Here is a 16334-nt window from a genome sequence, read left to right as displayed (position 1 = left end):
AGCACCTTGAGCCTTCCTTTGCAGTCAAACAGTATCTACTGCTGAAATCATGGAAAAAACTTCATTTGTGACTGCCACACCAACACGCTTCTTTTAACAAGCAGGGTAGGTGCATGCAGTTCCTGCTTGGCAAGCCTGTCCTCTCCAGCCAGCTGTTATTTCAGGCACGTTTGTTACGTGTACTTTTCACAGGCCCAGCCACACAATCACCTCTCACAGCTCCATTGCCACAGCACCCAGGTGCTGGCATCTCAAAACATCTCCTCTTAGCTGGGGGCTTTCCAATTACACATGACAGCAAGGGGGAATGAGGGATCCAACTTCCCTGTCACCATCTCTCAATGAATTCATACAATACCATCCCTCACCCTGAGCTCTTTTCCTTCTGACTCAGAAGTACAGACCAAAACCTGGCATAATCAGGCTGTCCTGCAACATGCAATGAGCATCTTTGCCTTGCCATGACTAATGGCCCTTCCAGGACTGTCACCGGCCCTGCCTCAGAGACAGCTTTTAAGATCTCTGACATGCTGAGTCCTGTCCTGCACACTGCAAAAACAGCAGCACAGCTTGCCTGCTTGTCTTGGATTTGTTTCATTCTGAAACAAATGCAAGAAAGGGACATGTAAGAGACACGTCCCTTATGTCTCTTACTTTATGTAAGAGACAAAGTCATTGGTGGTATGCATTAATAAGCTCAGAAGATTCCTATGCAGCTAACAAGAAAGGGCAAATTCTTACCCTGTAAAGCAGGGCAGCTTAGATCAGAGGAATATCCCCAAACCTGGTACCAAGTACATGTTGTCAGGAGACAGAACAAAAGGCCACACGCAGCTCAGCATTACTGAAACTGCAGGACGTGCCTGACAAGGAGACCTTTGCATAGGCACAACCACAGGGCACATCAGTGACAGCATTGTGTGGAGAAATAGGCCACAGGATCATTAGCCCAATGATAGCTTTTTGCCACAAGCAAAAGTCTGTTAAATCCTGCCAATCTTCCCAGTGTGACTTAAAGGGGAAAAAAAAGGCAAAAAGAAAAGGTGGGTAGTTTTCATTTACTAAATATATTGCCCATTACCTCAGAGGATGGCCATATGGAGGATCATAAAGAAACACAAACTATTACCAACATTAGTGCCCTTCTAATACCATAGAAAGACAAAGGTGAACATCAACATTAACACCGAGTTAATACAGGCTGACAGAGCCATATAAAAGAGCAGAGTTTCTACTTTTGCCAGCAGAAAAGCAGCTGTTGAAGATGCTTAGAGGAGCAGTACTTCTGGGAATGAATATGAGGGTTCAGTGGGTGTTTTAGCCAGGTCTGAATAACTGCTGTTGAAATGTGGCCAAACACCGAGCATATCCATCCTCTGCCTCCCTACCGATGGCAGATCACCACTTTGGGCAGGATCCCTGCTGCAGAGCAGCACCTCAAACAGCAGAGCCACTGCTCAGGGACACTCAGTACTGGATGCTCCCACTAGTCAGATGTGGCTCACCTGGCCCAACAGGCTGGAAGGATGGAAAAATCCCCAACCATAGCAAAAACAACTCCAGCAGATGAAACCTTCCAAGTTCCCTTCTGGCACACCGCAACTCTGCAACAGTTGCCCAAGTTCATTCCTAAACAGGTGCTAGCTATATTTTTGTTAACTAATATTTGCAGAGTGGCAGGGAAATTCTCAGAAAGGCAATGACAGGTCCCAGTCACACAGATGCCTTGACTTCTATGAAGAAATCTGCCACTCTCCTCCCCAAGGTTCACTGGACATTTTCAGACCAGGCTTTTCATCTGCTGCCCAGCTGCAGCGATGCAAGTTGAAAAGTCTTTACAGCATTTTGTGTAATTATGAGTGCAACTCAGAAACAAAATTTAATCAGCAGGAAAGCGTGATATACAGATGAGACACGCGAGTTCATGGTGGTATAATCATCACAGAAAGAGCAGTCCTTAACCCAGCCTGCAGTTATTTAGAGGCTCCTGTTCTGAGCAAGTGCATCACGTACTTTAATCTCTGCTGCCTCCTGCCAAAACTGTGGATATTAGCAAGCCAAAAAACCAAGAGTCACAGACAAAGATATGGCAGACAAAATACATCCTATGGTTACACAAGCAGCTCTCCTTCTGAAGAACCTGATGCATTTCAGAAGACACAGAAGTGCAGCTGTAACTAATTACCTTTACCTTAATCAAAAACGTTGTTTTAAACTTACAGATGAGGAGCCTGTTACATGAGAATTGAAACTTTTCTGTTCAGTTCACAGACTACCTGAAGTGATGCTCTGAAAGGGCGTGCATCCAGCCAAAGCCTTGGATGAAGCATGGTAATGCCACATTCGTGCAATCAGAGCTGTGGTCACAGCCTTGGACAGAAACTCTGTGTTACAGGGGTGTTAGCCACAGTGACAGTCATGCTGAGTTACTCCTTAAAGCGAGGATCTGTCCTCATTGTCACATCTGATAAATCATGCCTCAAGTCACAGTACTTCAAGCAAACTCTTTAATTTGGGATTAAATCGGTCTTTAAGAAGAACATGCTTCTGCCAGATTTTGGCTCAAAACCACCTTATTAGAGAAAGACAGATTCCATAGACTTGTCACATAGTTAACATTCACTTAAATCTCTTGTTTTTAAAGACAATAACAGTTGAGAAAACTATGTGATAATTAAGTTGCAGGCATGGGAAGCAGACAGACAGTTGAGACTGTCAAATAACCTTTATTCTGCCCTGTAGAGACAAACTACGATAGAAAAATAATCAATGTTTGAAATTTCTCATTGCAAGTTTTATCCAGTTCATTTTGAAATATATTCATTTCTTATTTCCTTCTGCCACAAACTGAGAAAGAGCACATAGCTAAGGTGTGCAGCTAAGACTCTACTTCTACAGCTGCTACTGAAAACGGCTAGATTTCTTCTTCCTGTGATGTTTATCCTGATTTTATTACAACATAATTGGAATACTTCTGCCTGTAATCTACTAATAAATGCTTCCACTCGAGTTAACAAAATTTTGTGCTCTGATTACAAGTGAAAATGCACTGAATAGTCATAGAGGCAGATAAACTTGGACTTGGGATAGAAGATAATATAATAGCTCATAATTTTCTCTGCAAACCACCTTAGTTAAAAGAAAGGTCTTTGACAATCCTGGGCAGCCAGGACTTATTTTAACCTGAAAAATCAGACACTCCTGCAGAGCACAGTGTGTTCTCCTGAATGTTTGTTCAGTGCCAGGCAGTACAGCTCCACCTCCTGAATTATTTAAAGGACACATTTCTTGCAGCCCAGCCTTAGACCACCGGGTTTGTGGTACAATTCTTCCAGGCGAGGGGGCACAGACCCTGAGCAAGAAGCTCTCCCTGACAGCAGAAGCAATCAGGACACAGCAAATGTCTGCAAAGTACAGGGAAGTAGGCAGCAGTCACCAGAGGCAGCAAGGGCAACAGCACTCTGGAGAGGACAAGAGACAAATGCTGTCAGGGTTTCAGGTAGAAACACAGGAACCTTTGGTGCAGAGATCTTCCAAGTCCAGCACTGTCCTGCTGCAGGTCTTCTCTATGAACTCACTGGCTCGCTCTGATGAAATCAGGCTCTAAGGCAACACCAAAGCAGATGAAGTTTTGTTACATGCTCATTTCTTGAGATCCTACATTACCATGCTGGTTTTTGAGTGGGCAGCTGTCAATCTCTAGTGTGCAGTGAGATAATACCAGCCTTTTGACAGACAGAGTATACATTTAAGATCTAAAAAAAGCTGTGAGAGTTTTATATAGACAGACTATGGAAAGGAAATGAGTAAAAGATGCATCCCTATCCAAGTGCTCTTAAAGAAAACGTAGGCAGCCAAACCTGTTCTCCCCCACTCTCCTGTATTGTACCACTCAAGACATATTATTTTAGGATTATTTCTGGTGCACTGCCTAGAGAGTATATCCACAAGCCACAAATGTCACTATTCCACATGCAATCCAGATGTACAATTGCTTCCATGCCCTCCTCCTTTTCTACTTCCTATTTGTTTGACTAATGTATAAACTGTCTGAGGCAGGGAGCCTCTTACACGGTCTCCAAAGCAGGTATGACATTTTTATTAGCATGTATAGGGTTGTAGAGACTCACAGCTACCATACAGATAATCCTACCACCTGACCACTGCTCACAGCTGGGTACCGCAACAACCAGAGAGCAAAACGGTTCTGAGATGTGCTTGTTTACGTTTAGTTTACGTACCTCAGCCTGCAGGTGAAATGGAGCAAGCACCATGACTTCCATCTATTAAAGCTAGTTGAGACAATGTGGAAAACACACAGTTCAACACAATCCCGTGTTTTGTTACATGCTTATTTCTCATTTTTAGGGCAGGAACAGCCAAGCCTTAGGCTCAGTGTAGCTGAAAGGGATTTGGGATGACTCTACCAACAGCAAATTACACAGCTGTTAAGGTAGATCTGATGCTCTCAACATCTTGAAAAAAAGAATGGAATTCAAAAGAGGCGTCTCTTCAAAAGAGGTTCATAACGTCTGTAATCATAGACAAATTCCTCACCTCCTCCTTCTGCAGAAATATTGAGAAGTATTTTAATAGATGCCTTCCAGAAGGACACATCCATCTGCATCCCTTTGACATTAAGCACAATGCACCCCATGACACCTGTGACCTATAGTCACAGATCAGCATCTCACTATCTCTGACCTTCAACAAATGCAAACTGCAATTTGTACTTTATACAGAATACACCATATCAAACCAGAAGTCATCATGTTCCATCCATGCTCTCCATGGGGTGAAAAAGACATAATGACTTCATGAACCATAAGATCCAAGTCATACACAGGTTGCTTGGCCGAGCACAGTCCTCACTGACCATACACATCAAGGTGGGAGAAGTTACAGGTGTCTACACTGCTGGACTCGAGACCACCACTGGAGAAGTGAACAGAACATATTGCAGCATAGACAGGAGACAGAGTAAAGAGATGAAAAAGAGGGAGCCAACTTCATTAAAACCCTTCCCAGGCACGACAAAAGTAGTAACCGGGTGGTCAGAGCCTACAAAGACAAGGCCTGGTTCCCCTCATCCCAGCTGTAACACACTCTCCCTTCCCGCTGCCCACAGGTTGGAGCCTTCTCCACTGTTCCTGCCACGGGAAGACCAGCTCACCTGTCCTGGGCAGCACCACAGAAGTCCCACTTTCCTGCTGACCCACATCTTCTGCTCCACTGCCACCCTCCAGCTCACTCCAAACCTCCTTCAGCCCTGTGCCCTCACAGGTCACCTTGCTCCCTGTCACCACCTCCAAAAGACACCTGCACCTCCACTCGCAGGCCCCTGCTCACCTACCAGCTCCAGCCCCTTGCCCTCACTACAGCCACCTTTCCCTTGGTGTGCAGTCAAACACCTCTCCCTGTGGTCCTGCAGCCACTCTGCCGCACAAAGCCCCTGCAAGCGGCACTGCCAACCGTGCCCGGATCCCTACACCACCTCTGCATCCCCACGGTACACAGGAGCCCCAAAGCCAGGGCTCTGCATCTCCTCCAGCTTCACTCAAGCCACGGGGCTCCCCAAACCTTAGGCGGGCCCCCGAGAGCCTCTTCCCCCTGGCACCTCATGCACTCCCGGCCAGAGCTCCTGCCCCGAGGGCCGGCGCAGCCCCCCGCACTCACAGCCGCCCCTCTTCCCAGGGACGCAGCCCCCCGGCACGGCACGGCGCGACCCCAGACTCCCCCCCAGCGGCTCCCCCCTACCTGGGCGGGCTCCGCGCCGGCGGGCAGCCCCTCGGGCAGGGCCTGGAGCAGCAGCAGGGCCATGGCGGCGCGGAGCCTCCTCGCCATCCCCCCCACCCCCCGCTCCCGCCTCCCCGGCCCGACTGCGGCCCGGGACGGGAGCCCAGGGGCACCCCGCGCCCGGACCCGCCCTCGGCACTCGTCTATTGGGCGGCCGGCACGGCTTCCCGCTTGCCATTGATTCAGAGCGATGTCGCTTATGGCAAAGCCGGGAGGGGCGGGGTCTGCGCGCAGGGAGCTGCCATCTTGAGTGTGGCACTGAGAGGAGGGAGCCTGCGGGCGTACTCGGGCCGCCATGTTGTGAGTGGCGGAACTGGCTGGAGAGGGGTGCGGGGGCTGCGCACACACAGACACAGACAGACACAGACAGACACAGACACACAGACAGACACACACACACACAGACACACCCGCAATGGAACCCCGTGAGCACAACTGGGCACTGCGAAAAGGGCGTTCACAGGCATCCTCCTCCACAGCCACAGCCTCCCTGTGGCCGGCAGGCACTCATCCTCCATTCAGCTGGTCACTCCTTCTCAGCATGAGCCCTGCTCAGCCTCCTCCCCAATGCGCTCACATTGCCCCAAACCCCAACAGCCCGCCCGGACCTAGGGCACACCGGGAACTGCGGCATGGAGAAGGTGCTGGGATGGCAGCAGCGGAATGGCACTAGACTCAGGGCGTCCAGTGGGTAGCAGTCTGTCGGTGCCAGCACCACTGGGAGACATAAGCAGCATGGAGAAGAGGATCTCCTGCTGCGGCTGTGTCCCAGCATGTCCCCACACAGTGATTGTGCACACTCCCAGCCGGAGTGGGGGCATCAGCACTGGGCATTGATTCACAGCTCGGGAGAGACAGCCCATGTTCCTGGGGCAGCGTCAGAGGGTTTCTACACTGCCGCTCCCAGTGTACCAAACAGCCTCCATGGCGGGTTGACATAATGAGGTTCATCAGATGCTCAGATAACACGTTAAGAAAGGCCAGAAAAAATAATTGATTTAATAACTTATCTCATGCCCCAGCTTTTTTCTATCCAGATCAGCTCACCCGCCAGCTGCTAGTGTGGGCCAGCAGGCATTCACCCGTCACACCTTCACCATGCTCGCTCCTCTTCCTGTGGCAGATAGATCTCGGCCTCCACCAGCCCTTGGCCAAGCCGTCCCGCTGGGACTGCCAGTGCTTGAGGGAGCCCAGCAGCTTCCCCAGCCCCTACACAGGCTCTGCTGCAGACCAACGTGACATCTTTGGTGTGGTTACCATTTGAAGTGAGGTCGTAAACATGCTGGAACACTGACATTTCTGCCACACAGTTATTGAAGGAGCTTTATTCCTGTTCCCAGCTAGCCCTGAAATTAGAGACACAGCAGGGAGAAGGCATGGAGTTCATGGGAGCACAGGACAAGCCCAGATCAGGTGTGACTCATTGTTGGAGAGCAATTAACACTTGCTGCTCTTCCCAAGCAGGGATTCGTCTGGCTCTGCAATGAGGTTTGCTTCCTGTTGCAATGGGAAATGGAGGCCAGGCTGGCCACAGCTTGGCAGCAGCTCCGGTGCTCCCCAGTGAGACCAAGGCAGGCTGCAGACTTACTACGGTTTTGGGGAGGGCTGGCAGGCACTGGCTGCAGCGACCATGTCCAGAGTGATGTGAGCTGTTGAGATGACTTGAATCCTCGGGGGGAAATTCCAGCTACAACCTACAAACCTAGAAACCCTGCTGGGCTGAACTGTCAGCTGGCATAAATCCATGTTGATCTGAAGAGGGAATCCACTGCTATAAGCTCAGGGAGGTGGGAGGGGAGCTCTGTCTTAAGCATGGCTTGCCAATTCTACAAGCCCAGAGCAAACCTCTTACTCTGTCCATAACCAATAAACTCTACCATGTCCCACTCCCCAGGGCAGGAGAAGAGCTGATGTGAGATGGCAATAGCACTTCAGGGGATCTCTGTGCTCCATTGCCCCTCTAGTATGGATGGGGCAGGAAAAAAGGAGTGGCCAAACAGCTGAGGCTTTGCTGCCATGACAAGTTTGGCTTTGTGTGGCTGCTGCCCCAGAATTACTGCCCACGAAGCTCCCTGCCCTGCCAAGACCCTTCCAAACTGCCAAGGCAGGAAGGGTGAACAGCAAGAACAGGGAAAGGGCAGTTTTTGGGTGCTGTAGCACATCATTTTACAAACATCTCCATGCTCCCAAGCATGCCAGGGGCACCTTGGACAAAAAGACTGCTACATGTACTTTTCCTAAAGTCATCACAGCTGTTTTGGGTGTAGGACAAGAGCAGTGTGAGCTAAGGAGCTTAAAAAAAGCAGAGGGCAGTCTCCTTGTGGCTCCTCTCCACTTCTAGCGGGAGTGACATCTGTTTCATTTCATGTGCTTATCTATTACTTTAATTGTACTTTAACAAGAGATCTAATAATGCCCAGGGAACAGATATACAAGTTTGAACATGTTTTCCTACTTTCTGCTCTGCTATTAATTATTTCAGAGCTCTTTTACAGATTTCTAGCAGTAGCTACATGTGGTTGGAGACATTATCTTTGCCTGTTGCAGCTTTGGCAGAAGCAAACCTGCTGTGGATACAGCCTGGCACTTCAAGAAGTACCTTTTGGGTTTGGCTGCTCTCTCTCAAGGAGCAGAATGGGTAAGGTGTCTCTACTCAGGCACGTGGCTGATGTGAGAATGCTGTTGCCCTAGAGATCTGACACGTGTCCCTGACTGGAGGGAGGAGCATGGATCATCCACTGGGCCATGGGACTCTAGGAGCAGCCACGTCATATGGCTTTGTTAGAAACGTGCTTGTCCCACCAAGGGATGTTCATCAGCCAACAGAGAGCCTGGATGCAGCTGATTGGAAGCAGGGGCTTTAGTCCAGGACTTAGGCTCCTTTCTCCCCCAAATTAGGCTGCAGCACACTCAAGCTGCTCTCCTTTGGGGTGGGAGAGGCCTCATGGCAGACCCAAGATAGCTTCATGAAACTCTGCCTGGCCATGAAGATAAACAGCACCCAAGGGTGTAGGAAGGGTCAGCCAGTGTTATCCTCCCAGGCCCCAGAAGAGGATGACTGTCACTGTGAACACAGCACAATCACCTTTGTCACTTGACACAGGACTTTGCAGCCCCAAGAACCACTTGGGGAAGGCTGCCATTGAATGCCCAAGGGTTTCAGAGCTCATGCCATCCCTTACACTCTTCCTCCTCCTCCTGGCCCCTTTGCTCACCCTCACCCTGATGCCTGGTCAGTCACAAAGTCCACACTTTTCCCTTCCAAGGCAAGCATGAGACCCACATACGAGCCCAGCCCAGAGAACCAGAAACAGAGATAAGCCAGAAGCACAACTCACACCTGGTTTTTAAAAATCACTGCATTTATTTTTCAACCTTCCTCTGCTGTTTGCAGTGCATCAGCACTGAGTGAATTCAGAGCCTGAGTGAATGCCTTGACAGCTCTGTGACAAGAAAGAGAGGAGCTACTGGAGAGTGTTCAGTGGAGGGCCACAAAGATGATGAGGGATTTGGAGCATCTCTTAAGGGGAAAGATTGTGAGAGCCAGGTCTGTTCAGTCTGGAAAAAAGACTGAGAGGGGATCTCATCAATGCATATAAATGTCTCAAAGGCGGGTGCCAAAGGCATGGTGCCAGGCTCTTTTCAGTGGTGCCCAGCGACAGGACAAGGAACAATGGCCATAAACTAAACCACAGGAAGTTCCACCTCAACATGAGGAAGAAATTCTTTACACATTGAGGATGGCAAAGCACTGGAACAGGCTGCCCAGGCAGGTTGTGGAGTCTCCCTCTCTGGAAATACTCAAAACTCACCTGGATACATTCCTGTGTAACCTGCTCCAATGACCCTGCCTCAGCAGGGGGGCTGGAATAGACGACCTTCAGAGGTCCTTCCAACCCTAACAATTCTGTGATTTCTGTCTTCTTCCCCATGTAAAAGGGGGCACAGACCCAATTGTCCCCTAAAGCTGCAGTTTCATGGTTCTACTGTGGGGACCAGAGAATGCAGGACAAGGGTAACAGTGCTCAGAGGAATGAAAAAATCAGAGCTAAAAACAACTAGCTATTTCTTTCCTGGCTTGTGGCAAACACAGAGCCAATAGAACCTGTACCTGAGAGCAAGGAATGCATAGTCCAAGCATTGGTCTCTGGACTTTGGAATGGTCACTCTCATGGTGCAGAGAGAACAGGTCCCTTCACAACTACCAAGACATGATCCATCTCTTGAGAAGAGGCTACTGTGGTGGTTTAAGGCAGGAATGTGGTTTGGTTGCTGGTACAATGGCAGGATATCTGCGTTTGGAGGTAGAACTGTTCTCTGAGCCCCAAGGGAGAGAGCCTCATGCCTCATGGGGCCAAACCCAGTGAGGCCCAGACAGACTGGGTCAAAGGAAGGTACAGGAAGCACAGGCATCCCGCAGGGCAAGAGGGACATGAGAAGGCTGAGACATGGCCAGCAGCAGATGGGCATGGGTCAGGATGAGCCAAAGTGCTGCAAGCTGGACACAGAATCAGATCCTGATTCTACAGTGGAAGAAGGCTGCAGAGAAGGTGCTGGGTGGGGGCGCAGATCTGGGCTGGACTGTGCCTCCAGCCCTGCTCAGGGGACGCGGGAATGGTGGTGGCAGGAGGCCAGAAGGGTGTGATGGCTCCTGAGGTAGTCTCCATTCACAGTCCTTTGTTAAAATAGACATATGGCACTTTGTCCCCGTGCTTGGCCATGATACTGTCACGCAGCTCCACCTCAAGGTCAGCCAGTGCAAGGGAGCTGTGGAGAGGGAGATACACACTGAGAGCCATGATCCTCCTCCTCAACCACCAGTCAAACCATCCTCCCTTCCCATTGCCATTTGAGGCCTCTGCAGTCCCTGGGATCTTGCAGGCTCATGGCAAGACCCACCACCCTTCCCTCCCAGTGCTGGAAAGCAGAGAGCTGCCTGTGGAGCTGGATGTTCTGTTGCTCCCAGTACAGAGCTCACAGAGCAGGGGAGGCACATGCTTTCCTGCTGCCCTGGGCACCAGTGTGTGCAGGCAGGCACTGCCTTGGGTTGAAGGGTGGGTGTCCATCACACTTCTCCTGGGATGGGCAGAGAGGAACTAGGGAAGGAGGAAGGTTCCCAAGATCCCATGCAGGAGGGGGAAACAGTGGAAGAGGTACCATCGCTGGGGGAAGAGGGCACAGGCTGCTGGCACCATGAACAGGAGGCTGTGGGACAGAGAAGAGCAGAGCATTAGTCTTAGGGATCCCAGCCTGTCTGCCCTTCAGCCATAGGGATTTCAGCCCAAGAAATGCTGCTCACACTCCATGACCCCCAATAACGGGGCAAAGTCCAAGCTGAAAGGTAAGCAGCTTTGCAATTTCTTCTGGGAAAGAAGTATTTTTTCAAGCATCTCTTTGGAGCCATACTCCAGGCACTCACAGGTGATTGAGCAGTGAGATACTTACAAGCCCCCGCAGAGCAGCACCTGCAAAGGCCCGTGGAGAACCCGGATCCGCTGCAAAAGAAGAGCCAGGATTGAGTCCCTGGCCTCACCACAAGAGCCACTCACAGGGTGGGCAGACTTCTCCCCTCAATAAGGCTGAATGCCCAACACCTCTGGTGTGCACCAAACCCTGCCACCCTCCCATAGCCTCCCATATCACTTGAGAGGCCATTGGTGTATCAATGACTGAAGTAGGGAGCAAAGCAAGCCGGGCTCTGCAAATCCCCATTTGATCCCCAGCATATCAGCAGCGGGGAAGCTGGGCTGGAGTACCACAGAACCAACTGGCAGGAGAAACATGCACTCACCTGCATGAAGGTGAATTTCTCCAGCCGCTCCATGATGATGGGCAAAATAACTAGGCACAGAGAGCAAAGGTCAGCCCAGATCCCACAACAGCTATCCTGCTAACCAGCCTGCAGGGCTGTCCCAGCAGGACCATCGACCTGGAGGCCATGGAAGCAGCTAGTTATGCTGGGGGCTACTGAGTGTTTGCTGACAGCAAGGACCTGACAAAAGACCCCTACACATCACTCGGGCAGCATGGTCTGTGCTCCTCATGTTCCTGTCCTTCCTTCTGGGCTTGCAGCATGTCAAGGGTCTCAGGAGCAGAGGGGGTGCCGGGCTGCAGGGTGAGGGGCTAGGGCCAGAGAGCATGAGATGCATCCTTGTGGGGCCAAACTGCCATAGGAGCACCCCCTGTCTCCCAGGCTGTGGTTTAGCATGGAGGGGGCTGGGGGCTGGGGGCTTGGGGAGCTCTGATGGGAATGGCTGGATGAGGAGAGCAAATGCCATCTGGGATGCAGGGCCACCCTCCCTCTTTTTCATGAGGGAAACTGAAGCAGGGGAGGGCAAGGTGGTGGGTCCTGGAGAGTCCCCAGTTCAGCTGTGCACTCTCCTGCCCCACACTCACTCATGCCTGGTGCTGCCATGGTGATCCTGGAGAGCACAACCTGCGCGATGCCCTTCACTGCTGCCCTCTGCAAGTAAAATCAGCAGGTGAGCCCCGGCAGTGCCGTGCCCCAACCCGTATCCCCATCCCCAGACTCACCCTGGAGCGGCCGAGCTCGTTGTTATTCTCATCTGTCACTGTGATCCCGTTGATGATTTCCCTGAAGGGGACAGGCAGCCGTGAGTGGAGGACAGGATGGCCGGGAAAGCAAAAGGACACAGCAATGGGGTGAGGGGGTGCCAGGGGAGTCCTCTACAGGCAGTAGCCCCGGATGCCCCCAGGGCACGGGGCCCCTGCACCCCGGGGCACCACCGTCCCCAGCCCAGCCGATGCTGCCATCTTCAGGGCACAGCTGCGAGCAGGATCTGGCCGTGCTAGGGACAGACACTGCCTGGACACACAGCCGAGCCAGGGGACAGTCCCTCACACAGTATCCGAGCTCCTTGTGCCGTGACTTGTGGGGCACCCCGAGCAGCAGGCACAGGTCTCCACAAGGACCCCAACTGGGGTGTCCCAACATCAGGATATCATGGACTGGGGTTCTCCCACGACATGCAGGAGATCTTTGGGTTTGAGAGATCTTCTAACACAGATTCCAGAGCAGCTATCCTCAGCCAAAAATCCCCCTCCTGCTCTAGGTGGAGGTTGTGCCATCCCACCCAGCACCCTCCACCACAGACACAGCACTGCAAATGCACAGACCCCAGTTCATCTCTCTCCAGCTCCCAAGAGGGGAATCCAAGGCAGGGAGGGCAGGCAGCCCAGGAGCCCAGCTGCCACCAGCTTGCCTTTGGAGGGAGCCGGGTCCCTCAAGCCCCCCACCCACACTTGACACTTACTGTTGCCGCATCATGGGGATGTTGACACAGTTGGCAGCAGCCACAGCTGCAAAGGGGACCCAGCGGGCCAGCAAGGGGGGGGCTCGCTGTGGGAAACAGGTTGGCATCAGCACGGGAGAGCAGGATGTGCCCAGCTGCCCCACCTGGCCCTAGCCTGGCATACCTTGGTGTAGAGGTTGAGTCCCACTGCGGTGGCCAGGGCTGCACCGGTGGCCGTGACATAAGCCACCCCGATTTGCCTGGACAGAAATTTCAAAGAAGGGAGACAACAGAATCACCAACTCTGACTCAGCCCTGTTCCTTCTGTGCCCAAGACACAGCATAGAAGGTCTTCACAGGGCGTCCAGGGGTGCATCAAATGGACACACTCCATCATCCTGTGGGGCCGCTCACCTCAGAGAGATGGGAGAGGCAGCGTTGCGGTTGGTGTAGTTGACAAAGGCATTGAAGGACTGATTCACCCACTGCCAGAAAACCACGGCAGGCACTGTCCTGTGGAGGGAAGGGATGGGAGAGCACCCGAGGGCTGTCAGGGACACCTGGCCTGTGCCTGTGGCCAGGCTTGGCAGGGAGACAGCCAAGATGCCTGCAATCCACTCATCATGGTGTCTCCAAAGGGAAAGTGAGGAACTGTGGCAAAGTGACAAGCCACTGGCAGAGCTGGGAAATGATCCCAGGAGTTCTGGTTGCCCTGGGGAGCTTAGGAAGGGGAGGGCCCAGTCCTGCAAGGCACTTGGGCAGGGGTGGGAGACACAGCTCTCAGCAGGGTGGCAGCCATCCTCTGCTGGGCTGAGATAAGCCTTTGTCAAAGCAAGCAGCAAGGAGGGGACACATGGGGACAGAAGAGGCTCTGGGAAATGTGGGTGCCTGGGTTTCTACTGGTGTCTCAGGGACACTGACGTGGGGCAGTGGGGCAAGACATGAGGACAATGACGTGGGGCAGGAAGGGACACAGGGAGCACGTTTTGGAATGCAGGGGCATAGAGAAGGGAAATGCAGGGAGCTGTCAGCAGGGGCTGGGGATGCTGAAGCAGCCTGGCCTAGGGGCACATTTGGTCCTCAGTTTCAAAGACTGCTATGGCCCACAGACCAAGAGCAGCAGCCAAGCGGGATTTGGTTGCATAAATCATTACAGGGGCTATGGGAAGATCTCAGCTGAGCTCAGGGTGAGGCAAGACCATACCCAGCCATGCCACAGGCCAGAGGAATCTGTGATGCTTCTACTATGGGCTGGGTGCTGGGGACAGACCCCAGAGACACTGGGCTTCACCATGGGACACAGGCAAACACAGCAGCCATGGGCATGCCTTGGGCAGCACCCAGGCAGGCTGGCCATGCTCTGGCCATCGGGGACCTCGAGAGGGGCTGGGGGCTGTCAGGGTTGTGTCCCAAACCTGGTGTACCCAGGAGCTCACCGATAGAACTGGAGCATGCAGCCAGTGATGGCCATGCCCCCCGGCACCTGGAAGGACATCCTCCCAATGAGGTTCATTTTCTCACCGCTGTCAGGGTGGAAGGCTGAGTCGTACAGCTTCTTGGCATAGAGCAGCTGCTCCTGGCTGCTTCCTGGTGGCACCAGCCCGGCCCTGCAAACCCAAAGCCCATCAGGGGAAGTTGCACAGACCCGTCAGCACCCAGCATTGCCGAGGCACAGAGCTCTGGGCACCACATGAAAGGCAGAGGAAACATCTCCAGAGAAGGATGCATGTCATGGCTTGAGGCTCCTGGAAGAAGCCTGGGAAACCCCCCCAAAACTACCTCCAACAGATGTTACATCACAGCATACCTGCTCGAGAATGACTGCCTCCATCCCCCTGCAACACTGCACAGTGGCTGGGATGGCCATGAACACAGGGACCGCACGTCCCCCATCTGTATCCCTGCCCCTCACCTGCAGCCCTCCACCAGGGCCTTGGCCTGGTCCAGCTCCTCCTCCGGCACCAGCACTGTCCGAGGGTCGGTGATGTTGAGGAAGTGCTTCAGGCGCCCCACAAAGGTGCTCTGGTCCCAGCGTGGGGAGTCGATGTTGAAGCTAAGGGAAACTGTGGCCATCTTGGTGTAGGTCTGGGCAGGGGAAAAGGCCGCTCAGTAGGATCCTGCCTTGCTTGCTCATTGAGTGCACGCCTGCCACGGCCACAGGAGCAGTCAGCTGGGTGAGAGCCATGGCAGGTTTATGTTTAACAGGACAACTGGACTTTCAGCAGTCCTGAGCCCAGGAGGCCCCTGCACTCCTGCTGTCAGCAGAACACTGCAGTCAGGCCACTCCTTCACAGATCACCCTGCTTGCCTGGGGTCGCCCCACTTGTACTGCACCCCATCGCACCTCATACCCCCTCCTTGGGGTAGTATGGTGCTGTACAGCACTGTAGGGACCAGCTCAAACCTCCACAAGGCTGCCCTGCAGACATTCCCACAGGGGCACTACTCCGCAGCCCCCGAGTGTGCACAGCACCCTCACACTGTGCTGTGCCTTCCACAGCACCGTCCTGCACATCCCTCTAATGCTGCTCTGCACTGCCATGGCACTGCCCTGCATGCTCCCCGGGGTGCTGCACCACATGCCCACGTTGCACAGCACAGAATGACAGAATGAATTAGGCGCGAAAATACTTCTGAGATCATCTGAGCCCAGCCTATGACCAAACATCACCATGTCAACTACAGCATGGCTAACCTAGTGCCTAACCCTAGCCAAGTGCCATGTTCAGTCCTTCCTTAAACATCTTCCTTAAACAGACTGTGACTCCACCATCTCCCTTGGCAGTCCTTTCCAGTATCTAATCACGCTTCTGTAAAGAAATTCTTACTAATGTCCAACCTGAACCTCCCCTGGCACAGCTTCAGACTATATCCTCTCGTCCTGTCGCTGGTTGCCTGGAAGAAGGGGCCCACTCCCACCTAGCTACAACCTCATTTCAAAGGTAGCTGTAGACAGCTATAAGGTCTCCCTGAACCTCTTCTCCAGGTTAAACGCTCCCAGCTCCCTCAGCCACTCCTCATAAGACCTGAGCTCCAGACCCTTCTCCAATTTCCTTGCCCTTCTCTGTAAGGCACAGCACAGCTCGGCACACCCCAGGCTCGGCCCAGTATGGCACAGCCCCGGCACACCTCCAGCGCGGCCGGGTCACGGCTCGGCTCGGCTCGGCTCGGCTCGGCTCGGCACGACACGGCACGGCACGGCACGGCACGGCACGGCTCGGCTCGGCACGGCACGAGTCGGCACGGCACGGCACGGCACGGCTCGGCTCGGCTCGGCTCGGCTCG

The 16334-nt window shown here is 52.9% G+C and overlaps 2 protein-coding genes across 3 annotated transcripts in view; both read right to left on the bottom strand.

Moving 5' to 3' along the window:
* Window positions 1–6108, bottom strand: part of WBP1L (WW domain binding protein 1 like) — a 59430-nt gene extending 53322 nt beyond the window's left edge. The window contains exon 1 of one of the 2 annotated variants that reach the window (XM_068197942.1): window positions 5758–6108. In XM_068197942.1, the coding sequence (XP_068054043.1) occupies window positions 5758–6093 (336 nt within the window). In that variant the 5' untranslated portion in view covers window positions 6094–6108. The remainder of the gene's footprint in view (window positions 1–5757) is intronic. The other variant, XM_068197943.1, reaches the window with a different exon arrangement.
* A 3029-nt stretch (window positions 6109–9137) lies between these two features.
* On the bottom strand, window positions 9138–16196 carry SFXN2 (sideroflexin 2). The gene is made up of 12 exons (XM_068197937.1): window positions 16179–16196; window positions 14962–15134; window positions 14486–14656; window positions 13464–13562; window positions 13234–13309; window positions 13071–13156; window positions 12331–12391; window positions 12193–12259; window positions 11588–11637; window positions 11242–11291; window positions 10954–11001; window positions 9138–10563 (listed from the first exon to the last, which is right to left on the bottom strand). Exons 2-12 carry the CDS (start codon window positions 15120–15122, stop codon window positions 10464–10466), a joined length of 969 nt encoding a protein of 322 aa, XP_068054038.1. The 5' UTR covers window positions 15123–15134; window positions 16179–16196; the 3' UTR covers window positions 9138–10463.
* Between the last annotated feature and the right edge of the window lie 138 nt (window positions 16197–16334).

This window comes from Anomalospiza imberbis, chromosome 8, assembly GCF_031753505.1.
Source record: "Anomalospiza imberbis isolate Cuckoo-Finch-1a 21T00152 chromosome 8, ASM3175350v1, whole genome shotgun sequence".
Lineage (NCBI taxonomy): Eukaryota > Metazoa > Chordata > Aves > Passeriformes > Viduidae > Anomalospiza > Anomalospiza imberbis.
Note: the sequence above shows the minus strand (reverse complement) of the source record. Positions and strands in the feature narration are given on the sequence as shown.

Excerpts from the sequence above, each read along its gene's own strand:
- SFXN2 (XM_068197937.1), bottom strand. The coding sequence starts at position 15,122 with ATGGCCACAGTTTCCCTTAGCTTCAACATCGACTCCCCACGCTGGGAC. Across the intron at positions 14,657-14,961 it reads GCCCTGGTGGAGGGCTGCAG|GGCCGGGCTGGTGCCACCAG; the intron begins GTGAGGGGCAGG and ends TTGGGTTTGCAG. Across the intron at positions 13,157-13,233 it reads GACTCAACCTCTACACCAAG|CGAGCCCCCCCCTTGCTGGC; the intron begins GTATGCCAGGCT and ends TGTTTCCCACAG.